At 38.5% G+C, this 26,338-nt stretch overlaps 1 protein-coding gene across 2 annotated transcripts in view; it reads left to right on the forward strand.

The window, feature by feature from the left end:
- CCDC80 (coiled-coil domain containing 80) overlaps positions 1 to 19,097 on the forward strand; it is a 35,990-nt gene extending 16,893 nt beyond the window's left edge. For both annotated transcript variants that reach the window (XM_001105137.5, XM_001104892.5), the window contains exons 4-8: positions 5,598 to 5,734; positions 7,511 to 7,659; positions 14,435 to 14,538; positions 17,100 to 17,180; positions 18,599 to 19,097. In XM_001105137.5, coding sequence (XP_001105137.3) covers positions 5,598 to 5,734; positions 7,511 to 7,659; positions 14,435 to 14,538; positions 17,100 to 17,180; positions 18,599 to 18,945 — 818 coding nt within the window. In that variant the 3' untranslated portion in view covers positions 18,946 to 19,097. The remainder of the gene's footprint in view (positions 1 to 5,597; positions 5,735 to 7,510; positions 7,660 to 14,434; positions 14,539 to 17,099; positions 17,181 to 18,598) is intronic.
- Positions 19,098 to 26,338: the final 7,241 nt, after the last annotated feature.

Raw genomic sequence — 26,338 nt, forward strand, 5'->3', positions numbered from 1 at the left:
TATATTCATAACTTTAAGATTGCATGGAGTCAATCTGTAGGACAGCAAATCACTTGGACAGGACACACTTTTTATTAATAAGACAAGTTGTTCTTTCTAGAGAACAAGTGATCGGGAATGGCCAGGGGAGTCCTACCTATCAATTCAATCAGGTCACTCATCTCACAGTGGGGTAGTAGATCGGAAAATGACCCACTCATAGAGTAAAAGAGGAGTAAGCAGATCAATTGCAAAGTAATTTAAACATGTCTATTTCCAATCAAAAGGAAGTAAGTTCCAAGCTGGAGGCCAAGGTTATCCTAACTGAAACAACCTGCCATGGACTGCTCAGCACTCCTGGCAATGTTCTTGAGAATAAAAGCAATTTAGCTTCTGCTGGCATCTACCTCCTGGCTTATCTATAACACAGCCAAGAGAGTTTTGGCCCCTGCTGACTTGTTGAAAAGAATAGTTATATTTTAAATGCCTTACAAATATGTTTTATGTAAAAGACCTAATGCATGCAAAACCAATTTTAGAAAATAAATATATATGAATGTGTTTTCTTAAATTACATTAGACTGTGTTGCGGGTTCACAAGGTCAAAGGAAAATGTGAAGGTTTTATGGCGGGTTTTCTACACAGTCCCAGAATCACTCACCTTATCTATACCTTATTACTGTCTTTTTCATATGATATCCTTCTTATGGGAGCATTCTTATGATTACCAAATCCTTACTGAATGCCAGTTGTATGCTAGGAACTGTGCTAGGCTGAAAGAATATAAAAGGTGACCAAAACTCAGTTCCTATTGTTGAATTATTCATATCTAGGGGGAAGACAGATATGTAAACAACTGATTGCAATGCAAGGTGATTAGCTTGAAGAATACCAAAATGTTAAGTGCACAAGTGAGGTAAAGACAGGTTTCGCAGACAATGAGTACTCATGTGGATAGCATTCCAGGAAGAGAGGACAGGTTTCTAGAGACTGAAAATAGAGGGCTGGAGCATGTGTGGAAGAAGAGTTAATAGATAAGTTAATAATGCCATAAATGATCTTGCATGCTATGACAAGGATTTAGATTTTCTCCTCTGGGACAGTAGCTCTTTGTCTTTAGAGTGCATAACAACTACCCAGGACAAATTTTAAATGCAGATTCCTGGGCTTCACCACCAGTGATTCTGAGTCAATTGATCTGGATCCAAGGATTGTAATTTTAACAAGTACTCCTGGTGATTGTGATGAAGGTGGATAGTGGATCATACTTTTAAAAACTGCTAGAAGAGATTGGGAACTTTGGAAGCAATGTGAGAGGCTAAAGTAGTCCAGGCATTAGTGGAATTACCTGAACTTAGGCAAGAAAGGGTTGGAGGCGGAGAATCCATGGATGTCACAAGGAAAGCAGGTACAGATGGAAGCTTTAAGCATAATGCCTAGCACACATTTGGTGTTTAATGTTATAACTGAAGCTGAATTTTCTGCAATGTCATTGCTGCCTATAATTAGTCATGGAAGGACAAATACATGAAGAAATTTAGTACCACCTGAATTTGACTGCTGATGTTTGGGGTTGGAATTTTTAAAGAATGGCACTCTAGGCAAATGTCCCACTTCTAGGGCCAGACCTTATCGGCACGTAACAGAGTTCACCTTCCCTGGGAATCCCTTACCTCAATAATCTTAGGTCCAAATCCCACAAAATGGGCTTGAATCTATGAAGCATTTCAGCTGGATCAGGTGCACGTAGACAGTTTAGACAATGTTTCCTAAAGATTTTTTTCTTCTGGCTGGGCATGGTAGCTCACACCTATAATCCCAGCACTTTGGAAGGCTGAGATGGGTGAATCACTTGAGGTCAAGAGTGCGAGACCAGCCTGGACAACATGGTGAAACCTCGTCTCTACTATAAATACAAAAAAAGGAAAAAATTAGGTAGGCATGGTGGCACATGCCTGTAATCCCAGCTATTCAGGAGACTGAGGTGGAAGGATCACTTGAACTGCAGATGCAGAGATTGCAGTGAGCCAAGATTGCACCATTGCACTCCAACCTGGGTGACAGAGCAAGACTCCATCTCAAAAATAATAATAATATTGTTTTTAAAAAAAGAATTTTTCCTTCTAAGCCCTGTAATCCGTACAATCATTAGTGAGCTTAAACAGAATTTGGATAAATTTAACAAGAACCTGCCAAGTCTATGTTGCTTTTCCAGACTAAACAGAACATCAACACTGAGCCCTGATTTAGATGGAATGCAGAGCTCAAGAAAGACCTGTGGCAGGAGCAGGAGCTGAGACAGGATGTAGCTTCACAGATACTGGCCTAGAGTGGACTCTGTCCTGCTATAGAGTTGCCACCACCCTAGTCTGATCCAGTGTTGATTAGGACTTTCATTGTTTTGCTTTGGCAGATTCTCTTACTCAGCACAAACAGGTAGATATTCCTGTAATCTGTGAGTGCAAAATATTTTATTTCTAATGTTTGGTTGAAATATTTCAGAAAACATTTTGGTTGAAAGAAAACAGGCTGTGAAATTGGTTTCTTGCCATATACTAGTAAAGCAAAGTTTGGTCCTGGGTCCTCTCTACCCTTGAGTGTGAGGCATTTTGGCATAGCAGAGAGAACACTGGGTGGGAGTGAGGTGATGTCACCTGAGTCCCAACCTCACTCTGTCATTAACCTGCAATGTGAACTTGAGCAAGTCACTCCTCATCTCAGGGTCTGTGACAGATTGGGTTTTCTGAGAAACAGATTCTGAGACTCTGAGTTTTGCCTGCAAGCAGTTAACACAGGAACAATACTTATGAGGGATGAGGGATACAAGACTGGACAGGGTGAATTTGAGCTGCAATAGAGTTGGCTCTTCCGAATTGTCCACTTTGAGACAAAGGGGATAGCTTTCATATCTATCCCCTCTTCTACTACATCAACCATTGAATGTGAGCTGTCCCATGGTAGGGGTGTGACTTGGGGAAAGGTGGCTCCCTTCTAAGCAGATCAGTTGTCAGAGATCTAACTGCTTATATTGACAGCACCCTTAGTTCTGAAGGTAGCATCTGGACAGCACAGCACAGTGTCCACTACAGTTTCCTTAGTTTCAACCTTAATAATGTGATGGGGTGGAGCCAGATAATGTCTATACTCAGTTGTCTATTGCCATAATAAGGTGAAGTAACAAAGACCACAAACCTTAGTGGCACATACAGTAGACATCCATTTAGTGACAAGTTTCTAGGGTTCAGCTGATCTGGGCTGGGATTGATTAGGTTTGCTCATGCATCTACAGTCAGCAACAGGGTGGGTAAGAGGTTCTGCTGATCTTGGCTGGGCTTGTACACCTGTTGGGGGTCAATGGGCTGTCAGCTGACCTGGGGTAGCCTTGGTTAGGATGAGAACAGGGTAACTTGGCTTGACTGACCCTCCAGCAAGCTGGTGTGGGCATATTCTCATGGAAATGGTAGAAGCAAGAACAATCCCTAATGCATAAGCCCATTTCTAGCCTCTGTTTGTGTCATTGTGCTAATATCCCATTGACCAAAGCCAGTGATATGGATGAGCTCAGAATCAAGAGGCAGGACAGCTCAACCCATTTCCCATATGAAGAAGCTGCAGTTACTGGGCAAGGGTATAGCTATAGGGAGAGGGAAGAATTGGTGCTATATTAAAAATCTACTACAATCTCCATCTTCCTTCCATCTGAGCCATTCAGTGGTTTTGTGACTTTATCCATTAAGTGGATGCTAATGGTCTAATTCTGGTTCTAATTAGGAGCTTGAACTCTGTCCGAGTTATTGGTTCTAGCACTCAGCACAGAACCAACTCTGGACATTAGTGATAAATATTTCATTGAATGAACAAAAGCAAGAATGAATGTATGTTGGGAATTAAAAATTATAATTTCCAAGTACAAGATAAAATCTGGTTTGTAAAGTCTTAGAATCAGAACATTAGTTGTTAAGAACATTTTTTAAAAACCAGTTTTGGAATGGTTTTCTTTATGATTATTATTATTACTATTCACAAAGTAAAATATGTTCCTTGTTAAAATTTGAATAACATAGGTATGCAGAATAAACAATAAAAGTTTTCACTTCATCTTTTCCTATGGACTTTTTCCTATGTGTATTTCCATATTAATGTATCTTCTTTTGTTTTTATTTCCTTATAACCAAGAATAAAGTCATACTATGCATTTTGTTTTGCAACTTGTTTTTATACTCAACAAGATACATTTAAAAATATAAATCTAATAACTGTAAATTAATTTAAATTTTTCTAATAACAAAAATGTACATTTGAAAAATAGTTTATATGCATGAGACCTATCACCTTTTATGTTGCAGACAGTGCTTGGTTCTCATCTAGGCTCTCAGCTCCTTTTCCTTTGGACCACCTCCATGAAGCACTGTTATGACTTTGGGAAGGAATACAGATTGATTCTTTCCCCTCTCATTTTGATTTGCTTTGGAGAAATAAAGTTCCTTGTTTATACACTTTCAACAATCCTAATCAAATAAAAGTAACAGTTAAGTTATAATTATCCCCTTTTTATTAATGAAGAGTAATGTCTGTGGTACTCAAATTATAACATCTCATTTGCAAAATTGTGGTTGTTTTTACTGTGGTATAGTATTGCAGTACAGTACTGTTCACTGGGTAGTGCTGTTGGTAATAAGTGATAGGCTCTCATTGCTAATTTTCCTGTTATCACATATTTGCTAACGTTAATTTTTCACATTTGTTTTTAATATAGGGGATTATTTTGCAGATAAAATCTTAGGTAGGGTTGAGAGATACACTGTGACTTGTTTGAGAGGGAAGAAGTAAATAAAGTTCTTCTGTCCTTGAAAATGTTAAAATGCTTTCCCGACATACAAGTTGCCATGTAAAACCACTGGTATCTTGATTTTCATGCTTCCCATTAATCCAGTGACACCTTCTGGAACCATTCTGAATTATAAGGATTTATTTGAGGGGGTTGATAATTGAAAAAATATATAGTGATTTAAAATTTCCATAAATTGTCACATTTTGTTTGAAACTGTATTCACTTACAAAAGTTGCATTATGAATAGCTTGACTTCTTTTGGAGCCAAAATGAACCTGTGACTAGGTTTCAACAGAAACTCTATTTTTCTCTATAGATATGACATGCTTACTGGGTCCCAAAGTTAATTCTATACCAAAAAAGAGGAACAGACACAGATTTTAGACTCAGAATTACGTTTAATGGAAAGAGAACTTAACAAAAGTGTCTGGGTTGGTCCAGTTCCCCGGTGAGTTGGGGTGAAGACTGACTCCCTGGGTGAGTTGCAGTCTTCTCCTAGGTGTGACTCAACAGTCTCCACTCTCACTTTGTTCCTGTTTGCTACGAACAGGATGGACAGAGATAGAGCCTTGATCATCTATAGAAGAGTAGCTTTCAAAACTTTATTCATGTATTTGTTTCGATATTTATTAATTCACTCTGAAAACTTTTGTTCAAACACAATGTGAGTTGAATATATAAAACTAATGAAGGCTGCTGTGATTAGGCCCAGAGCCTTCACCCATTCACTTCCCAGTGATTTCTGTCTTGCCACACCCATATTCATTCACATTTGATTTCCCTTAAGATAATGAGAAGCCCATGCGAGTGGTGGATGATGAAGACTTGGTAGACCAGCATCTCATCAGCGAGCTGAGGAAAGAGTACGGAATGACCTATAATGACTTCTTCATGGTGCTAACAGATGTGGATCTGAGAGTCAAGGTACAATTGCTTATTTTGAATAATGTAGTGCTATTTTTTAGAATAGCAAATCTGAATTGTTTTGTTAATGAGTCCCTTCAATTTATGAGTAAGCATAAATTATTTTATAAGTGGGAAGGTTTTGAAATGAGCCAAATTTTCCATGTTGTCGTATGAATTTGCATCCAGAAATGTGGTATCTGGCAAAGACTGAGTTGGAGTGACTTCCCACAGCCCAGCTAGTTGACTCAGACTAAATTCTTTTCTAACACCAATGTTTTACATTCATAAGAAACTGGTTAAAGAGCTATGATGTGCCAGGTCCTGGAGATAAAAGGTGAAGAGTGGTCTCTGCCTTCAAGAAACCCATATTTAACGTAGGCCTATCTCAGAGGGGTCTAAAAGTGTGCTTCCTGATCCAATGTGGACAAGAGTTTGGGGTTTTACACCTACTTTCTTTCTATGCTTACGGACAAAGGTTCTGAACCATGAAAAACTATGCCATGTAATAATAACAATAACAAAAATAGTCACTTTATCAAGTGCTTTCCTTATGCCTGGCACTTTCTTCAACCCTTTGCAATCCTTATCTTACACGTCTAAGATAAATGCTAGTATTATTTTTGTTTCACAGAGGAAAAAAAACAGAGGCCCAGAATGGTTAAGTAACTAGCCCAAGGTCACCATGCAGTTAATGTTGAACTTCATTCCCACAGAGGCTGGCTCCAGAACCCACTATCTTAACAATTCTGGCATACTGGCACTATATCACTGAAAATACATTTTACTAAAGTTTATCTTAATACCTTTTTAAAGCATTCCCTAAACAATTTTTAAAACAACTTATCAAAATATTCTTTTAAAGTTCCAGGCTTCTGAAACCATGTAAATGGGGAACATAAAAAATATTCATGAAAAAGTCATCCATGTACCACGCTTGTGTGAGAATCTTCAGGGGAAAAAAGGCTGTCTGTGCTATCAGAATAGCTGACCCAACATGCAATATGTTTCTGGATCTGGAGAGATGTAGCTAATTCTGAACATGTGTTGTCCCATCTCTAATGAGAGAGATTGGGCCAGATAATCTCTAAGGTCCTTACCAGCTCTCACATTCTGTGATTTACTGAATTCCCACAGAGGGTGGAGCTTCGAGCCATGTCCAGACTGCTCTCCAGCTTACACTGATTATGCTCAGCCAGCCCCTAAATCCATCTAAGGTTGCTTTTGTAAGTCCAGGCAACTGTGATTCAGGAACCTGAATTTCATTGTCTTTAAGTTGGATCCCAACTTATTTCTGAGAATATGTAAAAAGCATGACTTAATATTAAGTGATGCTTACTCAGTAAAACAATCCCTGGGACCACAGAACAGGCCTTGGTGGAAAACTACTCTTATTGCTCAGGTTACACACTTGAACATGTCATTCCATTTAGTTTCCTGTGTTAGGTACAGTGTTTCTCACTTCTTCTCCAGTTGTTAGTCAATAGGAACCTTAGTGCCAAAGGTAGAGAGGTGAACATAGGACTTGTATGGTGAGGAAGGCATGGACCCTTTCCAACAAAAGGAGCGTAGTTAAGAATTCCTTGTAAAAGAGGCAGTTGTTTCATGGAATCTAACCCTCAAAACATCAGCAGAGGGTACTATTGCAGGAAAGCATTTATGAAGCAATATGTCCTCCAGGCTCTGATTTCAAAGATTTCCCCAGAGCTCCTCCAAATTCTCACAGGTTCTCTATCCTCTGAATAGAGAAAAGAAATGCACTTGTACATTAAATGCATTCTATTCTTTCTTAAACAGCAATACTATGAGGTGCCAATAACAATGAAGTCTGTGTTTGATCTGATCGATACTTTCCAGTCCCGAATCAAAGATATGGAGAAGCAGAAGAAGGAGGGCATTGTTTGCAAAGAGGACAAAAAGCAGTCCCTGGAGAACTTCCTGTCCAGGTACATCACCTTTGGAGTCGTGAAAGAGGAAGGTGCAAATTTGTTCTGAGTGAGCTCATGAAAATGCCAAAGAAACACAGAGCCCACATGTGTTTACAGAGAGTAACCCCCACTGGAGAAAAACCTACCCATCTTTGACCACTGGGCTTTGTCTTGTCCTGTTGAAGTGTCTTTGGCTACAAGGCTGGCTGGGTTCAGCTCCAAGCATCAGTGTTGATTTGGTGGCTCTGGATAGTTCTTTTCTCCTTTTTTTTTTTTTTTCTCTTTTTTTTTGGTACAGAAAATAGAATCCTGACCTCCCAAGAAGGTTAATTTACTCAGTCAGTAAATCTGGAGATCTCTGCATCTAGCATTTCTGTTTTGCATATTTATTTATTAGGCCCCTTCTGGTTCCAAACAGGATTTGGCACACTGTGCTGGATTTTCCGCTTCCTTCCAACTCTGCAGGAAACAACAAAAGCCCCACTAAGACCTCAAAAGGAGAAATCCTCTTGACCCAGTTTCATGAATTTTTCGACAGTGTCATTTATTGAAGGCCATCTTGTGACAACCCCAGTGTCCATGGGGGAGCAGCATACCCAGAGAAGAGTGTAAAAACAACTCAATCTGTTACAGGACAAGGGTCCCAATCCAGGGTTCTTGGATCTCGTGCAAGAAAGAATTCAGGGCGAATCTGCAGTGCAAAGTGAAAGCAAGTTTATTAAGAAAGTAAAGGAATAAAAGGATAGCTACTCCATAGACTGAGCAGCCCGGAGGGCTGCTGGCTGCCCATTTCTGTGGTTATTTTTCGATGATATGCTTAACACGGGATGGATTATACTTGCCTCTCCTTTTTAGACCATATAGGGTAACTTCCCGACATTGCTATGGCATTTGTAAACTGTCATGGTGCTGGGAGTATAGCAGCGAGGATGACCAGAAGTCACTCTCATCGCCATTTTGATCTTGGTGGATTTTGGCTGGCCCCTTTACTGGAAACTGTTTTATCATCAAGTTCTTTATGACCTGTATTTTGTGCTGACTTCCTGTCTCATCCTGTGACTTAGAATGCCTTAATCGTCTGGGAATGCAGCCCAGTAGATTTTAGCCTCATTTTACCCAGCTCCTATTTAAGATGGAGTTGCTTTGGTTTAAACGCCTCTGACAAATCCACTTTTCTCCCTTCTCCTTCACTCCCCCGATGTAGGATGAAACTTCTACAGAGACTTTGGGGCCCTAGGAAGTGCAAAGTTGCAGAAAACTATACGCAACAAACTTACAGAGGTCACAGTATAAACGCCACTCCAGCTATACTGTGTGGTTAAGGGGCTCCAGAAACCAAGCAAGCATGTAATACACATTTAGTGCTTGAGCCTCCAAGCCAAATCTTTACTCATGTCTCTAAAAGCACATTCTCCATATGTGAGACAGAGCTTTAAGAAGGATATGATTAGGAAGTGGATAATCTGAATTTTTACAGATTTGTGAAGCTTGGGTCTTCTAGGATGTAACATCATGATATATAAAGAGTACAGAACTTACCATTCATCCAAGTTTTGAGTCTGCAACTTACTAGCTATGTTGACCCTTTTCAATTAAACTGCCTGAAAAGTCTCTCACCCATAAAATTAAAAACAATAGCAAGCAGCTCTATCTCCATCCATCTCCATTTCACATAGCCATTATACCTGTGACCACTTTTTGTGTGCTAATCTCTGGGCCAAGCACTTCACCTTCATTGCCTAGTTTTACCCTTACAAGAATCCCATTATCTAAACACTGTGACTATTGTCATGTTGCAGGAGAGACAACTGAAGCCAATGGAGGTTAAGTAACTTTCATCACTGAGCTAGTGTCAGCTCTAGGAGTCAGTACCCTGGGACAATTTGACTCCCCAAATCTACCTTCTCATCTTATGCTCCTTTTGAAAATATGACGTGAATTATTATTAGTTCTGAACCTAAAGGCCTAGAATTTGAAGCAAAACGAAGAAACTCTTAAAACCACAGAATTTCAGCTCTGAAAGGAAACCAAGGCTCTTCCTTCATCCAAATTCTCAATGCAGTGCAAGTATCCAAAATGGAAATAGAAGGCATACACCTTCATAAGGATTTAAAATCAACTGAGCCTTAGGGTCAGCCTCCACTGAGAAAGAGCTCTGAGCTTCACTGGACAATGCATTCTCTTTGTCTGGTCTCAGGGGTACTAAAAACCAACTTCTGATCCAAGATCATCACTTTAGGTGACGATAATTGAAATAAATGTATTAAATGTATAATGCCTATGTGAAATGATGAAGTTGTTTAATTACTGGGTTTATAAGCAGGATCAAACATTATTCAAAGCCCTCTTAAAAGTGATGGCAAAAATTTGCTGGGTTATGAATTGGAAAATAACATTTAGAAAACTAATTCAGAAGTTTTTCTTTTCTTTTCTTTTCTTTTGCTCTTAAGGTGCTTTTGTTTTTTTCTTTTTAAGGTAGAAATTCTTTAGAAGTTTATTTTTGATTTTAACAGTGTTAAATATATTTCAAGTTATAAATTCAAGACTTCAGTTCCAAAACTTCTGAATTAGGCTTCTAAATTTTATCTTCCAATTTGTAACCCAGCAAACTTTTGCCATTGCTTTTAAGAGGGCTTTGAATAATGTTTGATCTTGCTTATAAACCCAGTAATTAAACAACTTCATCATTTCACATAGGCATTATGCATTTAATACATTTCTTTCAATTATTTGAAATTAAACAAACAAAATCTTTCTGAGTACTTAAAGATCTGTAAGTTTAATAAGTTAATTTTACAAATACAGTGAATCTAACGTTCTCTCAGATATTCCAAAAACTGCATACACTGTGAGATTTCAAGTTAGCCACACGTCTAAACCAATTACTTAATTACACATTCTAATTTGGAGTTTCAAGTTGTCATTTTATTAGGCCAAATTCTCTTAAGCTTCACAATAATATAAATTATATATATATATATACATAATACATATATAACCAGAATTATATATACACAAACATATATATAATTATTACTATGTTACTATAATTTTGATTATTTGGAAACTTTTTCTTCTTAATTCTAAATCTTCCAGGGTTAGTGCTCTATCCCAGTAAATTCAGGTTGCCCACCCTATAAAGCAGACAGTTATCATCCAATTCATTGATGTTACTTAAAACCAGAGATTTGTCATGAGACTGGCAGTTATAGTTATCCTCAGAGATTCTTCTTACCATCCCTAGGTAGAGTGTCTTTTTATAACCACTGTCATGGGTTTCAACATTTTAAAGGGAAAGCTGACATCGTCTCAGTTTTCTTCATTCACAAAAGCTTGTAATACTCCTGTAGGTTGATTACTTAAATTTTGTATTTTTTTGATTCTTAAGAAATGTACAAATACTATAAAGTCTTTTGAACTAGATAGGGTCCTAAGATGTGTAAATGTATTTTCCACCTAATGTAAGAGTTTTATGGGCTCTTATCTTCATTACTACTATAGGAATATACATCTTTTATGGATATTCAGAGATATATATAATTACAATTTGGATGTCCCATAACGGTACCTGACTTGTGGTCACAACTCATAAAATCATTCTGCTAATAATTCTAATTTATTGGAAGGATTAAAGTGGAATAGTGTACTACTTAAAGGCACGAGCAAGACAAAATGAGTTTGATTCCAGGTTCCTCCATTTACTAGCTGTGTGACCCTGAGCTAATTACTTAACCATTCTGGGCTTCAGTTTTCTCATTTGCAAAATGAAAATTGTAAGTGTATTTTTGTTTAAGACTATTGTGAAGGGTACATTCAATACTAAAGGTAAAGATGGCCCAGGACCTAGTACAAAGCAGGTAGTCAATAAATGCTACTTATTAATAGTCCTAGGGTCAGTTATTCTGGTCCTATAGAGAACTTTGCCATCAAGGAAGAGTTACCAGAAAGAGATTTAGTAAATACTCCAGAATTGAAACCTAGGCAAACAGAAATGAAAAAAAAAAAATTACAGTCCTGCAATTAAACCAGTATCCAAATGGGAATTTTCCTTCAAATTTGCTGAGTGGTTGGTGGGTTTACACAGGCTAGTTTCAGCTGACCAGACTCTGAAGCCAGTCTAGTCTTCAATAGCATTCATTTGGTTCAGGGTATAATCACCTTTCCCTGAGACAGAAGCCCCAAAGAGTGGGCAAATGCATACTAATCTGGGCATGCCAGTTAAGAGAAGCAAACACATTCATAGCTTGTAAAGTTTTTATTTCCTGGGAAGCTAAAGTGACAGAAAAACAATTTGTCTAAAATAAGGGTCTGGGTCAGTTTCACAACTCTTGTTACATCTTTTGGAAGTTTCCTTCTGTGTCATGAGCTGGGACCTTGTATCTTAATGTGAAGGTCTGTGGGAAGCTGAATCATGACTTAGGGGAAATGACCTTCTCTTAGTTGTGTCTGGGACAGGGAGTCTGAGATCCCATCCCTCTCCAATCAGGACTGCATTCAGTGTGCACATAGGTAAACAAACTAAAATAGACCTCACCCAAAATAGCTCCTTCCAAGACACCCTACAGCTCTGTGTGAGGCCAGGAAGGCTGGTCTGGTTTGGATGCTGGCTAGGGGGCCAGTGCTGGTCTGGCATGCCTCCTAAGGAAGCAGGAGAAGTACCTGAGACTGTCATGTTTGTGATCCGACAGCAGTCACTGTTCCCTTCCTAAGAAACACTGGATAGTCTCAGAGGCTCCTCTCTTGTCCTTCGTGCCAAACACATTCAGCTCCCTGTCCTCAGTAGAGATCTTAGTTTTTCTTTCCCTTTAAAAAAAAAAAAAAAAAGGCAGAGGAAGTGAATGTAATGTCACAGCAAGCAATACTTGGCGAACCTTGCGACAGGCATCCATTCAGAGGTTGTATTTCATCAAACTATCATTTTCTCTTATTCACCCAAACCACTATTCCCTCAAGAGGCCATTTTCTTTGGGGTTGAAAACTCTCATGTTCACTCCTGATGCTAGAAGGAGCACAGGGATCAAAGCCATGAATAAAATTAACTGGCTGTCAGCTCTATGAGTGCACTAACACCCTGCAGTCACCTGCACTGAAGGCAAAAAGCAAAACTCCAGTGAAGATGGAAGTTGAGACAACTCTATACAGTTGCCCCTTAGATGCATACCCTCTCTCTTTTATACCCTCTTGCAGACCCTGATAGCAGCAGCCAAAATATCATGTCTGAGGGTAGCAGATCAGGGAAACCACTGGACCAGGAATCAGAGAAGTGTCTGTATTTTGGTAATGCTTCTTAGATTTACTAGTTGGGCAAGTTATTCACTTCTCTAAGCCTTGTTTTGTTATCTGCATAATGGGGAAAATAATCTGCAGCCTCAATGAGCTCTAAAGAAGAACCATATTGCATTGGTGAAAGTGAGCTATAAAATGATACACAAACCTAAGGACTGAATAGGTTATTTGATGGTGCTGTGATGGATAATGTCAATGTCTGTTAATGGATTAAGTTCTACATCTAGAAGCCTGCAGATTAAGACATAATCTTCTATATCCATGTCATCATGTGGATAACTTGCATTGGTAAGTTTGAGAGCTGAATTCTTGTAACATTCCTGTGAACAACATACTGCTATTTTTTATTTTAAAAATAAGGAAGGCCGGGCACAGTGGCTCATGCCTGTAATCTCAGCACTTTGGAAGGCTGAGGCGGGCGGATCACGAAGTCAGGAGATCGAGACCATCCTGGCTAACACAGTGAAACTCCATTTTTACTAAATATACAAAAAAATTAGCCGGGTGTGGTGGCACGTGCCTGTAGTCCCAGCTACTCGGGAGGCTGAGGCAGGAGAATCACTTGAACCCAGGAGGTGGAGGTTGCAGTGAGCCGAGATCATGCCACCGTACTCCAGCCTTGGCGACAGAGTGAGACTCTGTCTCAAAAAAAAAAAAAAAAAAAGGAAAGAAAAGATAAAGAAATAAGGAAAAACTGAGACTTTGGTGAATTGAGTGATATGTTCAACGACACCCCAAAAGACAAAAGCCTTTTCTACTACTCTACTGTGTTGGAACTGTAAAAACAGAAACTAAGTTTACTATACATTCTAAAATCTTATGGTTCTAGGCTTAATATCATTCCACTTCATAGAAGTACTTTGTAAGCATTGGCTCTTATTCATAATAGGGTACATTTTAGAAATTGCATTTGCCTCTGGAAGAACCACTGGCTACTGAGGAAGGTACATAGGGTTTTGTTTTTCCAGGAATCCTCTTTGAACCTTTAAACCACTATTCCATTTTCCTTTTTCCTGTCACTGTAATCTACTTAAAATTCAGTTACCTTTTTCTACTCTATCTCCTATCCATATATTCATTTCTTAACTCCCTCTAAACTCCAGCAGTAACTCTACTAAGACCAGTTCTCTTCGGTTACCTTCTGAGTTTCTCATTTCTGTTGCTACAGTCTAATATACAATTTTGGCCTGTCTTCATTGCATCTGAGAGTTTGTCTCTCCCCAAGTGACCTCATTAGGCATGGTGACCACAGACTCATGCTTAACACGTCATGCTAATGCCAAGGCAGAAAGACTGTGAAGTTACAACAGAAAAACTACAAGAGTGTGGCAATGCAGTTTAATGGCTTTGAGAAGCTATGGGACAGTTCTAAGCATGTGTTTTTTTCTTTTTTTTTTTTTTTTTCTGGGCACAGAAAAAAATTGCTAGCCTAAGTCACTCTGGTTTCCTACACTGGTTTCTATTGTTTGAAGCAGTAAAGAATAATGGTGTCCTGCTTTTTTTCCAGGTTCCGGTGGAGGAGGAGGTTGCTGGTGATCTCTGCTCCTAACGATGAAGACTGGGCCTATTCACAGCAGCTCTCTGCCCTCAGTGGTCAGGCATGCAATTTTGGTGAGTGGGAAGCCACCTCATTACTGCTTTCCCATACCACTCTCCTCCCGGTCAATTCTAAAATGGAACATAGAACCTTAGATCATCAAAATGATTCCCAGTTCAGACTGTTCAGGTTTCCAGACACATACTCTATTATATTGAGTATAAAGTTGCTTTTAGACTGGAGCTTTAGTCTACTGTGGATTTTTTTTTTTCCCCTCAATATTCTCTCCTCTCTAGTTCTTCTTCATTCATGTGTTTGAAAATATCTTCTGATTTACTTTTAATGATCTGTATCATTTGTCTTCAGTTACTTTTTTTAATTGTCTCACTTAGGTATTATCATTCACTTAGGTAATACTTGAATATCTACTTACATACCATCATTGGATACTCCATAGATTAAATGTCTTTTTTTAAAATAGGAGTGGCTCTGGGAATTAATATATTAATTGAAGCAGACTATATTGCCCTTCTCTTAAAAATGATTTTTATCTTCAAAACTCAGAAGACTTAGTGAACAAATTTTATAAAAAAATGATTTTTATAACCGAGCACTAAGAAAGTAGCAAGATCTCTTAAGTAAAACCTTATTTGAAAGACAAGCAAGCCAAAGAAAAACATAGTTTACTGTTTTTTTATAGTGAATCGCTCAGTATTTTGAAAACGAATATATGCTTTATTTACCAAACATTTTTATTCTGGTGTCCTGAAGGAGCTAATATCATTTTGGATAGGCAGTAAAATGAATAGTATATAGAACTTAGTAAGTTCAATGATAAATCAAGAGGATGACTACAATTTCAAGAGTAGAAGTCATGAGTGAAATCTCATATGAGATATGCCTCTGCAGAAGGAGAATTTTGAGAGATTCACTGGGCAGGGGCAGGGGCAGGGGGAAGTAGCTAAGGGCAACAAATTAAAAAATTCTCCGGTAGAATATAGATGAATCACCATTATTTTGATGCCTCTATTAGGAGGAAGAATCATCTACTAGTTACAGAACTGTGCTTGATTTTTTTTTAAAAGGGAGGAGTGTAAGTTTTGTAAAGCATTTAACAGAGCCAAGGTCCTTGTTATGACCTAGTATGTGTAAATTATAAGTACATTTTAATTTTAAGATATGAAATAACTCAAAGGAAGGCCAAAACCAAGCTCATAATAGTAAGAACAATAGAAAATTCAGAAATTTTTATTTGTACTCCTATTATCAAGGTTAATAAAGACTTTATATTAACATATAAATTTGATTGTGCCAGTATTCTTAAGCTCACTTTATTCATGGCCACCAATGTTGCCAGTTAAGATAGAAGTTCTTACAGCAGTTAAGAACCTTTACAAAAAAAATATAAAGCCACAGTTTGTTAATTTTCCAAAGATGCTTTTGTAGCAGCTATGTGGTGGTACTTTATTTTTAAATCTCTGCACACAGATCCTATGTCACATTGTGAAAGCAAACCCTTTTGTACTATACCCGAAACATGAACAAATAATGTTCACATGTATTAATTAACGAATAATGAAATTGATGATCTTCCCTTTTGAAAACATGACTAACCAATATGTAGAACAGAATACTTCACTTCTCTGGGAGAAGAGTAAAGGTGAAAAAAAAATTTCTTGAATAGCATTGTGCCTAGATTTTAGCTTCACCTTAGAAGTGCTCTCCCATGGCAGTGTTCAATTTTCTCTCCTGGACAATAAACAGCACCAACAATCTTATTATTAGTTCCAAGTTATTACCCTGACCTGGTTGGGATTTTATTTAAAACTATGAAAGCTTGATATGATGGCTTGACAGCCCCTTTGTCCTCCTATTTTCTTTCTCCGGAATTCTCTTCATGTGCACTTCATCTTCAAAAGAATTCCAACAAGCTACCAAGGCATGACCTTCCCCCCTGTCCTGAAACTTTAGCAGAGATGAAGGCAAGCTGTGCTTGCTTAAATGTTTTGCCTTTGAATCCTCTAAATTAGTGGTTTAAAAAAAAAAAAAATCCTTTAAGCTAACACTGTTTTGTGTGAGAAAGCAGAACAATTTCTTTAACCATCACAATTGATGGAGTCTATAGTCTTTTCTCTGAAAGTTAAGTTAGCCATAAAAGCTGTTATAAATTCAGAATACTAACTAGTTTAGATCAGCTCAGATATTTTAATGTTCCAATGGCTTCATCTTTTCTTTCTTTTTCTCTTTCTTTCTTTCTCTTTCTTTCTTTCTTTCTTTCTTTCTTTCTTTCTTTCTTTCTTTCTTTCTTTTCTTTCTTTCTTTTCTTTCTTTCTTTCTTTCTTTCTTTTTCTTTCTTTCTTTCTTTCTTTCTTTCTTTCTTTCTTTCTTTCTTTCTTTCTTTCTTTCTTTTTTTGTCATTTAGTAGAATGAGAATCACAGTTGGTCTTCTTCGAGGTTTTGGAAGTATTTGCTTCCTTATGGTAAAAATTTTAAATGGATGATTCTTCTCAATCAGGTTATGCTCTATATTCTTTTTAAATTTAAGAGATTTTTAATTGTCAGATATCAAGGCTTTGTGGAAAATGATGACTTCTAATCCTTTCCTCTAATTCTATGGTTTTCTTTTTTCTCTCAGGTCTGCGCCACATAACCATTCTGAAGCTTTTAGGCGTTGGAGAGGAAGTTGGGGGAGTGTTAGAACTGTTCCCAATTAATGGTAATGTGTTGTTATTTTGAAGCAGTATGAACTAGTGTTAAGTTCAGTTAAATAACATTAAGCTATATGCTAGCAGTGGGTGTATCTCTAAGGTGAACAAAGTTCACTGATTCCTCCTCCCACTTCATGCACTTGTGCATGTGTGCATGTGTGTGCACGGGACATGTAGGGGAAGGGGTGTGGAGTACAGGGACTTATATTATTTCTAATATAAACCATTCAAAGTAACAGTAAAACTATCCATTTTTCTTAACTAAAATAATGCTTTTGGGGGGTCCATATAGGCCCTTATGGTTTACAAAGCATTTTCTTCTATTTTACATCATTTAATTCTCACAATAGTTTTGTGAGGCACATAGGTCATATCTCGTTGATTCCCTTTCAACAGATAAGGACATACACTAAAAGGCTCAGAGAAGCTGAAAGATACACACAGTAAAAGGCTCAGAGAAGCCAGGCACAGTGGCTCATGCCTGTAATCCCACACTTTGGGAGGCCCAGGAGGGCAGAACACTTGAGGTCAGGAGTTTGAAACCGGCCTGGCCAACATGGTAAAACTCGTCTCTACAAAAAATATAAAACTTAGCCAGGTATGGTGGCATGCACCTGTAATCCCAGCTACTTGGGAGACTGAGGTAGGACAATTGCTTGAACCTCAATTGCTTGAACCTCAATTGCTTGAGGTGGAGGTTGCGGTGAGCCGAGAGCACACCACTGCACTCCAGTCTGGGTGACAGAGCAAGACTCCATCTCAAAAACAAAACAAAAAACAAAACAAAACAAAACAAGACTAAAGGTTTCAGAAAGCAAATTCAGTCCTTTCTTCCAAGACCAAGCTCTTTAAATAAAATAATGTGTGTAAAATACTTAGCAGAGTGTCGAAACAGCAGACATGAAAGTATCAGCTCCTTTTCTCCTTCCCCTTTATTCTTATCACTATTCACAATAGTTTAAATATTCATCTAGATCTTAACGGAATTGGTATTTTCACTTTTAACAATGAAATAAGCTTTTTATTATAAAGATATGTCAAAAGGAAAGCTGTAGTTACAGAGAAATAACTAAGCTAATTGGAAATAAACTTAGAAATGTAAACTATATAATCCTTGCTAGTGACAAATTTTAAAGAAATTAATCTTGCCAGGATTAAATTAAGGAATTGGTTTCATACTTTGTAACATTCCTACAAAAGACACATCGTGTGCCCGAAAGTTTGACCCTAATGATGTTGCAGAACAGCAGGGACATTTAATTTCTAGTAGAAAAAGCCCCAGCAAACTTCTTTAATTGGATTTTGAACTAAAGAGAAGAGGCTCGTGGGTCCTCCCTATTCGCGCAGTGATTTCCTCACACTTCAATGTTTTCATGGGCTCTGACTGTTTAATGCACTAACAATAACTATTCCAATGTTATTCTAGGGAGCTCCGTTGTTGAGCGAGAAGATGTACCAGCCCATTTGGTGAAAGACATTCGTAACTATTTTCAAGTGAGCCCGGAGTACTTCTCCATGCTTCTAGTTGGAAAAGACGGAAATGTCAAATCCTGGTATCCTTCCCCAATGTGGTCCATGGTGATTGTGTACGATTTAATTGATTCGATGCAACTTCGGAGACAGGAAATGGCAATTCAGCAGTCACTGGGGATGCGCTGCCCAGAAGATGAGTATGCAGGCTACGGTTACCATAGTTACCACCAAGGATACCAGGATGGTTACCAGGATGACTACCGTCATCATGAGAGTTATCACCATGGATACCCTTACTGAACAGAAATATGTAACCTTAGACTCAGCCAGTTTCCTCTGCAGCTGCTAAAACCACATGTGGCCAGCTCCATTCTTCCACACTGCCTACTACATTCCCTGCCTTTTTCTTTCAGTGTTTTCTTAAGATTAAATAAATAGCAAACTTTCACCTATTCATGAGTTATTATTGAAACCTTAAATCATAAAGACATTTAGAAGAATTGTTTTTCTAACTGGAGGAGCTCTAGTGCTAAGTAATGGTACTGAAAATGGATATGATTTTCCTTTACTTATGCAAAGGACCTTATTTGGTATGAAAATTTTATAAAATATGTATTTATAGCTCTTTTTCTTATTTTTGTATTAATTGGTAAGTGAAAACTCTGTTAAAGATCACACCACAAATGTTTTCAGGAAACATCTGAAAAGATAAAACAAAGAACAAGTAACTTTCAATACTTACTGAAATTGACACTTTTTGAAATGTCAGTCTGAAAATAATTAAGATATCTCTGCTTTGTATGAGTTTCTTTTATGAAACTTGATACCACAGGAGTCCAGTGATACTGGTCACAAAAGCCAGAGAAAGTACCAAGCCCAGCTTTGTTATCATAGCCACTTTCTGCCCAGCTTCTGTTATTTTTAGTGTTTTTTCAGATATAAATCGGGGTCCAGGAAATCCTCACCAGAATCTGGCACTGCAGCCAGAGGTGACACTTCCAGAGTTCTAGTAGGCTGCTATGGAATTTCTGGCATGAAAATTCCTGACCCCTCACACTTTACCCCCTGTACAGCACAAGCATACCATGGAGATATTACAGGATCAGTTCCAGACCACCATAATAAAGTGGATATCGCGATAAAGTGAGTCACACAAAATTTTTGGTTTCTCAGTGCATATAAAATTTATGTTTACACTCTTTTGTAGTCTATCAAGTGTATAATAGCTTTATGTCTTAAAAATGTACATATTTTATTTTTAAAATATTTATTGCTAAAAATTGCTAATTATCATAATCTTTTTGCCTTGATGTTGATGGCTGCTGAATGATCAGGGTGGTGGTTACTGAAGGTTGTGGGCGACGGTGGCAATTTCCTAAAATAAGACAGCAATGAAGTTTGCCACTTGGATTGACTTTTTCTTCATGAAAGATTTCTCTGCAGCATGTGATGCGTATGATAGCATTTTACCCATAGTAAAACTTCTTTTGAAATTGGAGCCAATCCTCTCAAACCCTGTTGCTGCTTTATTAATGAAACTTATGTAATATTCTAAATCCTTTGCTCTCATTTCAATAATGTACCTAGCAACTTACACAAGAGTAGATTCTATCTCAAGAAATCACTTTCTTTGTTTATTCATAAGAAGCAAGTCTTCATTTATTAAACTTTTGTACCGAGATTGCAGCAATTCAGTCACATCATCAGGCTCCACTTCTAATTCCAGTTCTCTTGCTATTTCCACTGTATCTGTATCAAAGCTTCCTCCAATGAAGACTTGAGGCCCTTAAAATAATCCATGAGGGATGGAATCAGCTTCCAAACTCATTAATCTTCATATTTTGACCTTCTCCCATGAATCACAATGTTCTTAATGGCATCTAGAATGGTGAATCCTTTCCAGAAGGTTTTTAATTTGCTCTGCCCAGATCCAATAGCAGACTCACAATCTGTGATAGCTATAGCCTTACGAAAAGTGCAAACCACTCCTTGATCCATGTGCTGCACAATAGATGTTGTGTTAGCAGGCATGAAAACATTCATCTCCTTGTGTATCTCTGTCCAAGTTCTTGGGTGACTAGGTATATTGTCAATGAACAGCTACACACACACACACATACACACACACACACACACACACATTTTTTCGAGACGGAGTCTCACTCTGTCACCCAGGCTGGGGTGCAATGGTGCGATCTTGGCTCACTGCAACCTCCGCCTCTGGGGTTCAAGTGATTTGCCTGCCTCAGACCCCCGAGTAGCTGGATTTACAGGCACCTACCATTATGCCCAGCTAATTTTTGTATTTTTAGTAGAGATGCAATTTCACCATGTTAGTCAGGGTGGTCTCGAACTCCTGACTGCAGGTGATCCACCCACCTCGGCCTCCCAAAGTGCTGGAATTACAGGCATGAGCCACTGTGCCTGGCCCGAACAGCAATATTTTTAAAAGATTCTTTTTTTCTGAGCAGTAAGACTAAAAAAGTGGGCTTAAGATATCCAGTAAACCATGCTTTCCATAGACATGCTGTCATTCAGGCTTTGTTGTTCCATTTATAGAGCACAGGCAGAGTAGATTTAGCATAATTCTGAAAAGTCATAGGATTTGAGGAAATGGTAAATGAGCATTGATTTCAACTTAAAGTCACCAGCTGCATTAACCTCTAACAAGAGAGTAAGCCTGTCGGGTGAAGCTTTGAAGTGAGGCATTGACTGCTTCTCTGTAGATACGCATGTCTGAGATGGCATCTTCTTCCAATATAAGGCTGTTTCATTTCTTTTGAAAATATATTGTTTAGTGTAGCCACCTTCATTAATTATCTTAGCTACATCTGCTGGATAACTTGCTGCAGCTTCTAAATCAACATTTGCTGCTTTACTTTGCACTTCTATGGCTGGACAAGGCTTCTTTTCTTAAAACTCACGAACCAGACTCTGCTACCTTCAAACTTTTTTTCTGAAGCTTCCTCACCTCCCTTAGCTTTCATAGAATTGAAGAGAGTTAGGGCCTTGTTCTGAATTAGGTTTTGGCTTAAGGGAATGTTGTGGCTGGCTTGATCTTCTATTCAGGTGACTCAAAGTTTCTTCATAACAGCAATAAGGTTGTTTTACTTTCTTATCATTCATGTATTCACAAAGTAGCACTTTTAATTTCCTCCAAGAACTTTTCCTTTGCATTTACAACTTGGTTGTCTGGCATAAGAGGCTTAGCTTTCAGCCTGTCTCAGCTTTTGACACACCTTCCTCATTAAACTCATTCATTTCTAGCTTTTGATTTAAAGTGAAAGATTGCAACTTCCTTTCCCTTTAATACTTAGAGGCTATTTTAGGGTTATTAATTGATCCAATTTCAATATTGTGTCTTAGGGAGTAAGGAGGCCTGAGAAGAAGGAGAAAGATGGGAGAAAGGTTGGTTGTTGGAGCAATCAGAACATACACAACATTTATTAAGTTTATTGTATTATGTAAGTGTGGTTCGTGGTGCCCCCAGTAATTATAATACTAACATCAAAGATCATTGACTATGGATTTTAATAACAGAGATAATAATGAAACAGTGTGAAATATTGCAAGAATTACCAAAATGTGACACAGAGACATAAAGTGAGACATGCTATTGCAATGATGTCAACAGACTTCCTTGATGCAGGGTTGCCACAAACCTTCAATCTGTAAAAAATGCAGTATCTGAGAAGTATAATAAAATAAGATGTGACTGTACTTACTTGCTAATGGACCTATTACCATACTGACATCTTACAAAAAAAATTACAAGGAAGGAGATTATATCCAGGGATTCTCTTTGTTTTCAAGGCAAAGGTTACCAAGTTACAATGGACCAAAGTAGCTGGAATGCAAAGGAGTATAATCCTTGTCTTTGAAAAAAGAGCATTTGTTTCAATCATATGGCATATCAAAGTAATCTTTCTCCCTTCCTCCCTCCTTTCCTTGCTTCTTCTTTTCTTTTTTTTTTTTTTTTTTTTTTTTTGTCTCACTTTGTCACCCAGGCTGCAGTGCAGTAGTGCAATCTTGGCTCACTGCAAACTCTGCTTCCCTCAAACAATCCTCCCACCTCAGCCTCCCAAGTTAGCTGGGACCACAACCATGCTCCACCATGCCCAGCTATCCTCACTTCTTTACTACATTTCTTTTTTCAACAAGTATTTATCAAGTAATATTGTCAAGTAATATTTATGAGCTTCCGCATTTAGCATCATGATGGCACCATCCTCTAACAATAATGGGAAGGCTATTTTCCACTATTATTAATCATTCTCCAAATCATTTTGGTATTATTATTAATTCTAATAAGTATAGAGATTAATAAATGCATTCAAACCACATGTGAATATTTGCTATAGGCTTATCTGTGCCTACTGTATGTTCAGATTTGTCTTTATATCTGAACTTTGTTATAAATAAATGACAGTAAAAATGGAATTTGTAGTTCAATGAACTTGACAAATCACTTATTCTGCCATTCATTTTCCATAAAGACCATTCATTCTTCCTTGTTTTACAGGCAACTGAGCTCCAGAAAGCTCAGGTGACTTTAGAACTCAGTTCTTAGTATGTGAATTATGCTCCCATCTCACCCCTCTTCCTTGGTGGAACACTTTCCTCCTCATTTTTTCTTGGACAGTCTGTACAAGCTGCTCGAGGTGTGCAGGAAAGTGTGCCACGTCGAAGTGTACTGCTTTTAAATTTTTGCCAGGATGAAGCAGAGCCCAAAGTTGCCAATAAAAATGGATTTCTTTATCTTTGTTTCTGAAATTGTGTGATGACAATTTCTAAGGGCCCAAATCATCTCAATTTCAGGGAATATAATAATGAGGGAGCCAGGAGCAGTGAGGGGCTCGCACCTGCTAATACCAGCACTTTGGGAGGCCAAGGTGAGAAAATCGCTTGAGCCCAGGACTTCGAGACCAGCCTGGGCAACATGGCGAAACCCTGTCTCTACAAAAAATACAAAAAATTAGCTGAGCACAGTGGGGTGTGTCTGTGGTCCCAGCTATTCAGGAGGCTGAAGTGAGAGAATCACTTGATCCTAGGAGTTCGAGGCTTCAGTGTGCCATGATGGCACCACAGCACTCCATCATCCTGGGTGACAAAGTGAGACCCTGTCCTCCCACCAAAAAAAAGAGGGAGTTTCATCTCTCAAGAAAATGAATTAGATAGGAATAATAGAAAATTTTACTCTCAGAATAATAGGGTTCCAGCTCCTGCAACCAAAAAAAGATAGTACTTTTTTACAACCTGAGATTACTTTTTCAAGCATTTCTCCAGTTTCACTGGCATTGAAGTAAGAGTTAGTAATGCATCTGAGCTTTTCTTCCTCTAACGAGCAGGCAGAGCAGTCACAGATCATCATTTGGAGGACTATAAAATAAGCCATAGCTTAGCAAAAGGACCAAAATACATTCAGAGGAGGAAGCTATTGGTAAATGTCCTCAAAGCCTATAATCTGGAAAAATACAAGGGTATATCTCTGAAACTGTGAGGATTAGCAAACTAGCTAACCTGAATCTCTGTCTTCTGGTAGTATAGACTAGGTAGTTTCAAATCTGAGTAGTTTCTCCATAAAAGCATTTCTTTCCAAACATTTCTTGCCAAACTCCCAAATAAATGAGAAAAATAAAATACAGTTTTATAATTTTTAAGAAAGATTATGGGATTATGGTATTTAGAAAGAAAAGCATTCTGTAGAGTTGGGGAAATGTGGAAGACTCTTGAGGACACAGCTTTGCTGAAGTTGCTCGTTGTCACAAGACTCTTCAAAAACTACTTTCCATCAGACATCTCCCAGGGCTCTGAGGTGAATATTAATTCAGCAGAAAGATCGTTTTCTGCTACACAGGCAGGAGGTCCAGACACAGGGGAGTGGGCACAACCCAGCTGGTCTCATTTTCTGTAATATAGTTAATAATGAAGCTCATACTTTCTCAACTTCTAGAAGCCTGGAGGATGAAAGCAGCCCAAGAGTAGGGTGAATGATGGCCTCAGTTGGCCCTTCTTAATGTATCTCAGTACTGAACATGTGGAGATTCTAGATAAATAGAAGGCCCTTGGAAAGAACCTCTGTCGTTTCTCTGCCACCACGCTCCCTGCTCTCCCTGCCAGATTGCTTTTCTTTCCTTTCTCTTCCTTGGCTGTCCTTCACTTCATGGTGTGGGGTGTGCAGATGGCAGGCTGTGGCTTGGTGAGTGCTCTTCACTTCAGGTCAAGGTGAGGCACAGTTAACACGCTAACTACTTTTCCTCAGTTCTTTCCCAGTTGTGCAAAGCTCCTGATGCCAGACTTCCTCTTAAATTTGCACATTATTAAAGTCCAGAGTTAAGATTTGGTGATGAGGGGCAAAGCGCCAGCTGTAACAGAAATCAATGGGTATCATGAAAAGGCCACTGGACTTGGGAAAACTGGGTGCCTGTCCTTGCCCTGCCATGTACTTACCTGTGTGACTGGAGGTGAGATGTTTTACCTATGGGCCTCAGTTTCTCATTACAAAATGACAGAGAGGACTAGATACCTAAGTTCTAAGTTTGTGACATTTGTGAATTTTTCTTTGCCCTTGTGAGAAGAGTGCTAAATTTAGAGGCTTCCTGTGGTTGAATTGATGTCCAATTCTCAGGGAACCCAGACTTCCCAGTTCAGAACCCAGTTCCAGATTTTTGTGGGAATGGGGAAAGGTATTAAATAACTCCATTGAATTCTTTCCTGCATAATGCATTGCTGTGGTTGAGACTCAATAAGGTCATCACCTCCAACACACAGAACTCCTCATCATCTCCTTACAGCCAGACTGGAACTTCCAAGGACACCAGGTTGGCAAGGATTCTGAGCATCCTAAATATCTAAAGAGTCCCTCTAATAAGGCACATATTTGTTCTTCAACACAGTTTCCTAACTTGAGACCACAAATGCGTAATCTCTCTAATATCCTAAAGCTTGGACAAACTGGGCAGCCCCTGAGCAGACCGCACAGAGCTTAAATGTCAGTGCTTTCCTTCCAGAAAGCAAAAGAATGATCCTACACCTCCCAATCCATGGGTTGATACATGTGCCAAGGGAGCCTGGTGAAGAAGTGGGTGATTTTAAATAGCTAAGACTGCCCATGGGCAAACGTTCTTTGGCTTTTCTCCTCTGCAATAAGCATGCCTTCCTCTCTCCTGGTCCTTTTCTCCTTTCCCAGGCCCCTCTATCAATAATAATTCTGGCTCTTAGATGACTACAACTGATTAGGTGTAACTGATAGGGTAAAGGTGACACCCTTCCCAAGGCTATCTATAATGCAAAAGGATATCCAAGAAAAAGAGGTAGGGAACACCTTGGGAAATCATTTCTGGAAGACAGCCAGTCCCTGCTGTAGACAAGCCTCATTTTCCTTCCCCCAAATGTTAAAGAGTAAATTCCTCCTGTAGCCTTAGCTCTCTTTTCTATCTTTGGCTTGCTTCTTATCATGAACTATCTTTAGACTGCCAAATTAGAACAGGGTAGGCAGAGGCAGGAATATGCCCAAATTTGGGAAGAACTGGTTGGGAATAGTTGAAAGCCTTGATATGCAAAGATATGCAAAGATCAAATGGTGCAAAGAACCATTTGATCAACCCAGTTCTTAATACAGGATACTAACTTAAAGTTTAGACTCAAGTTATATGATAATTCAAACATTTATTGTATTTATACTATTTTATAT

This window comes from Macaca mulatta, chromosome 2, assembly GCF_049350105.2.
Source record: "Macaca mulatta isolate MMU2019108-1 chromosome 2, T2T-MMU8v2.0, whole genome shotgun sequence".
Taxonomy (NCBI): Eukaryota; Metazoa; Chordata; class Mammalia; order Primates; family Cercopithecidae; genus Macaca; species Macaca mulatta.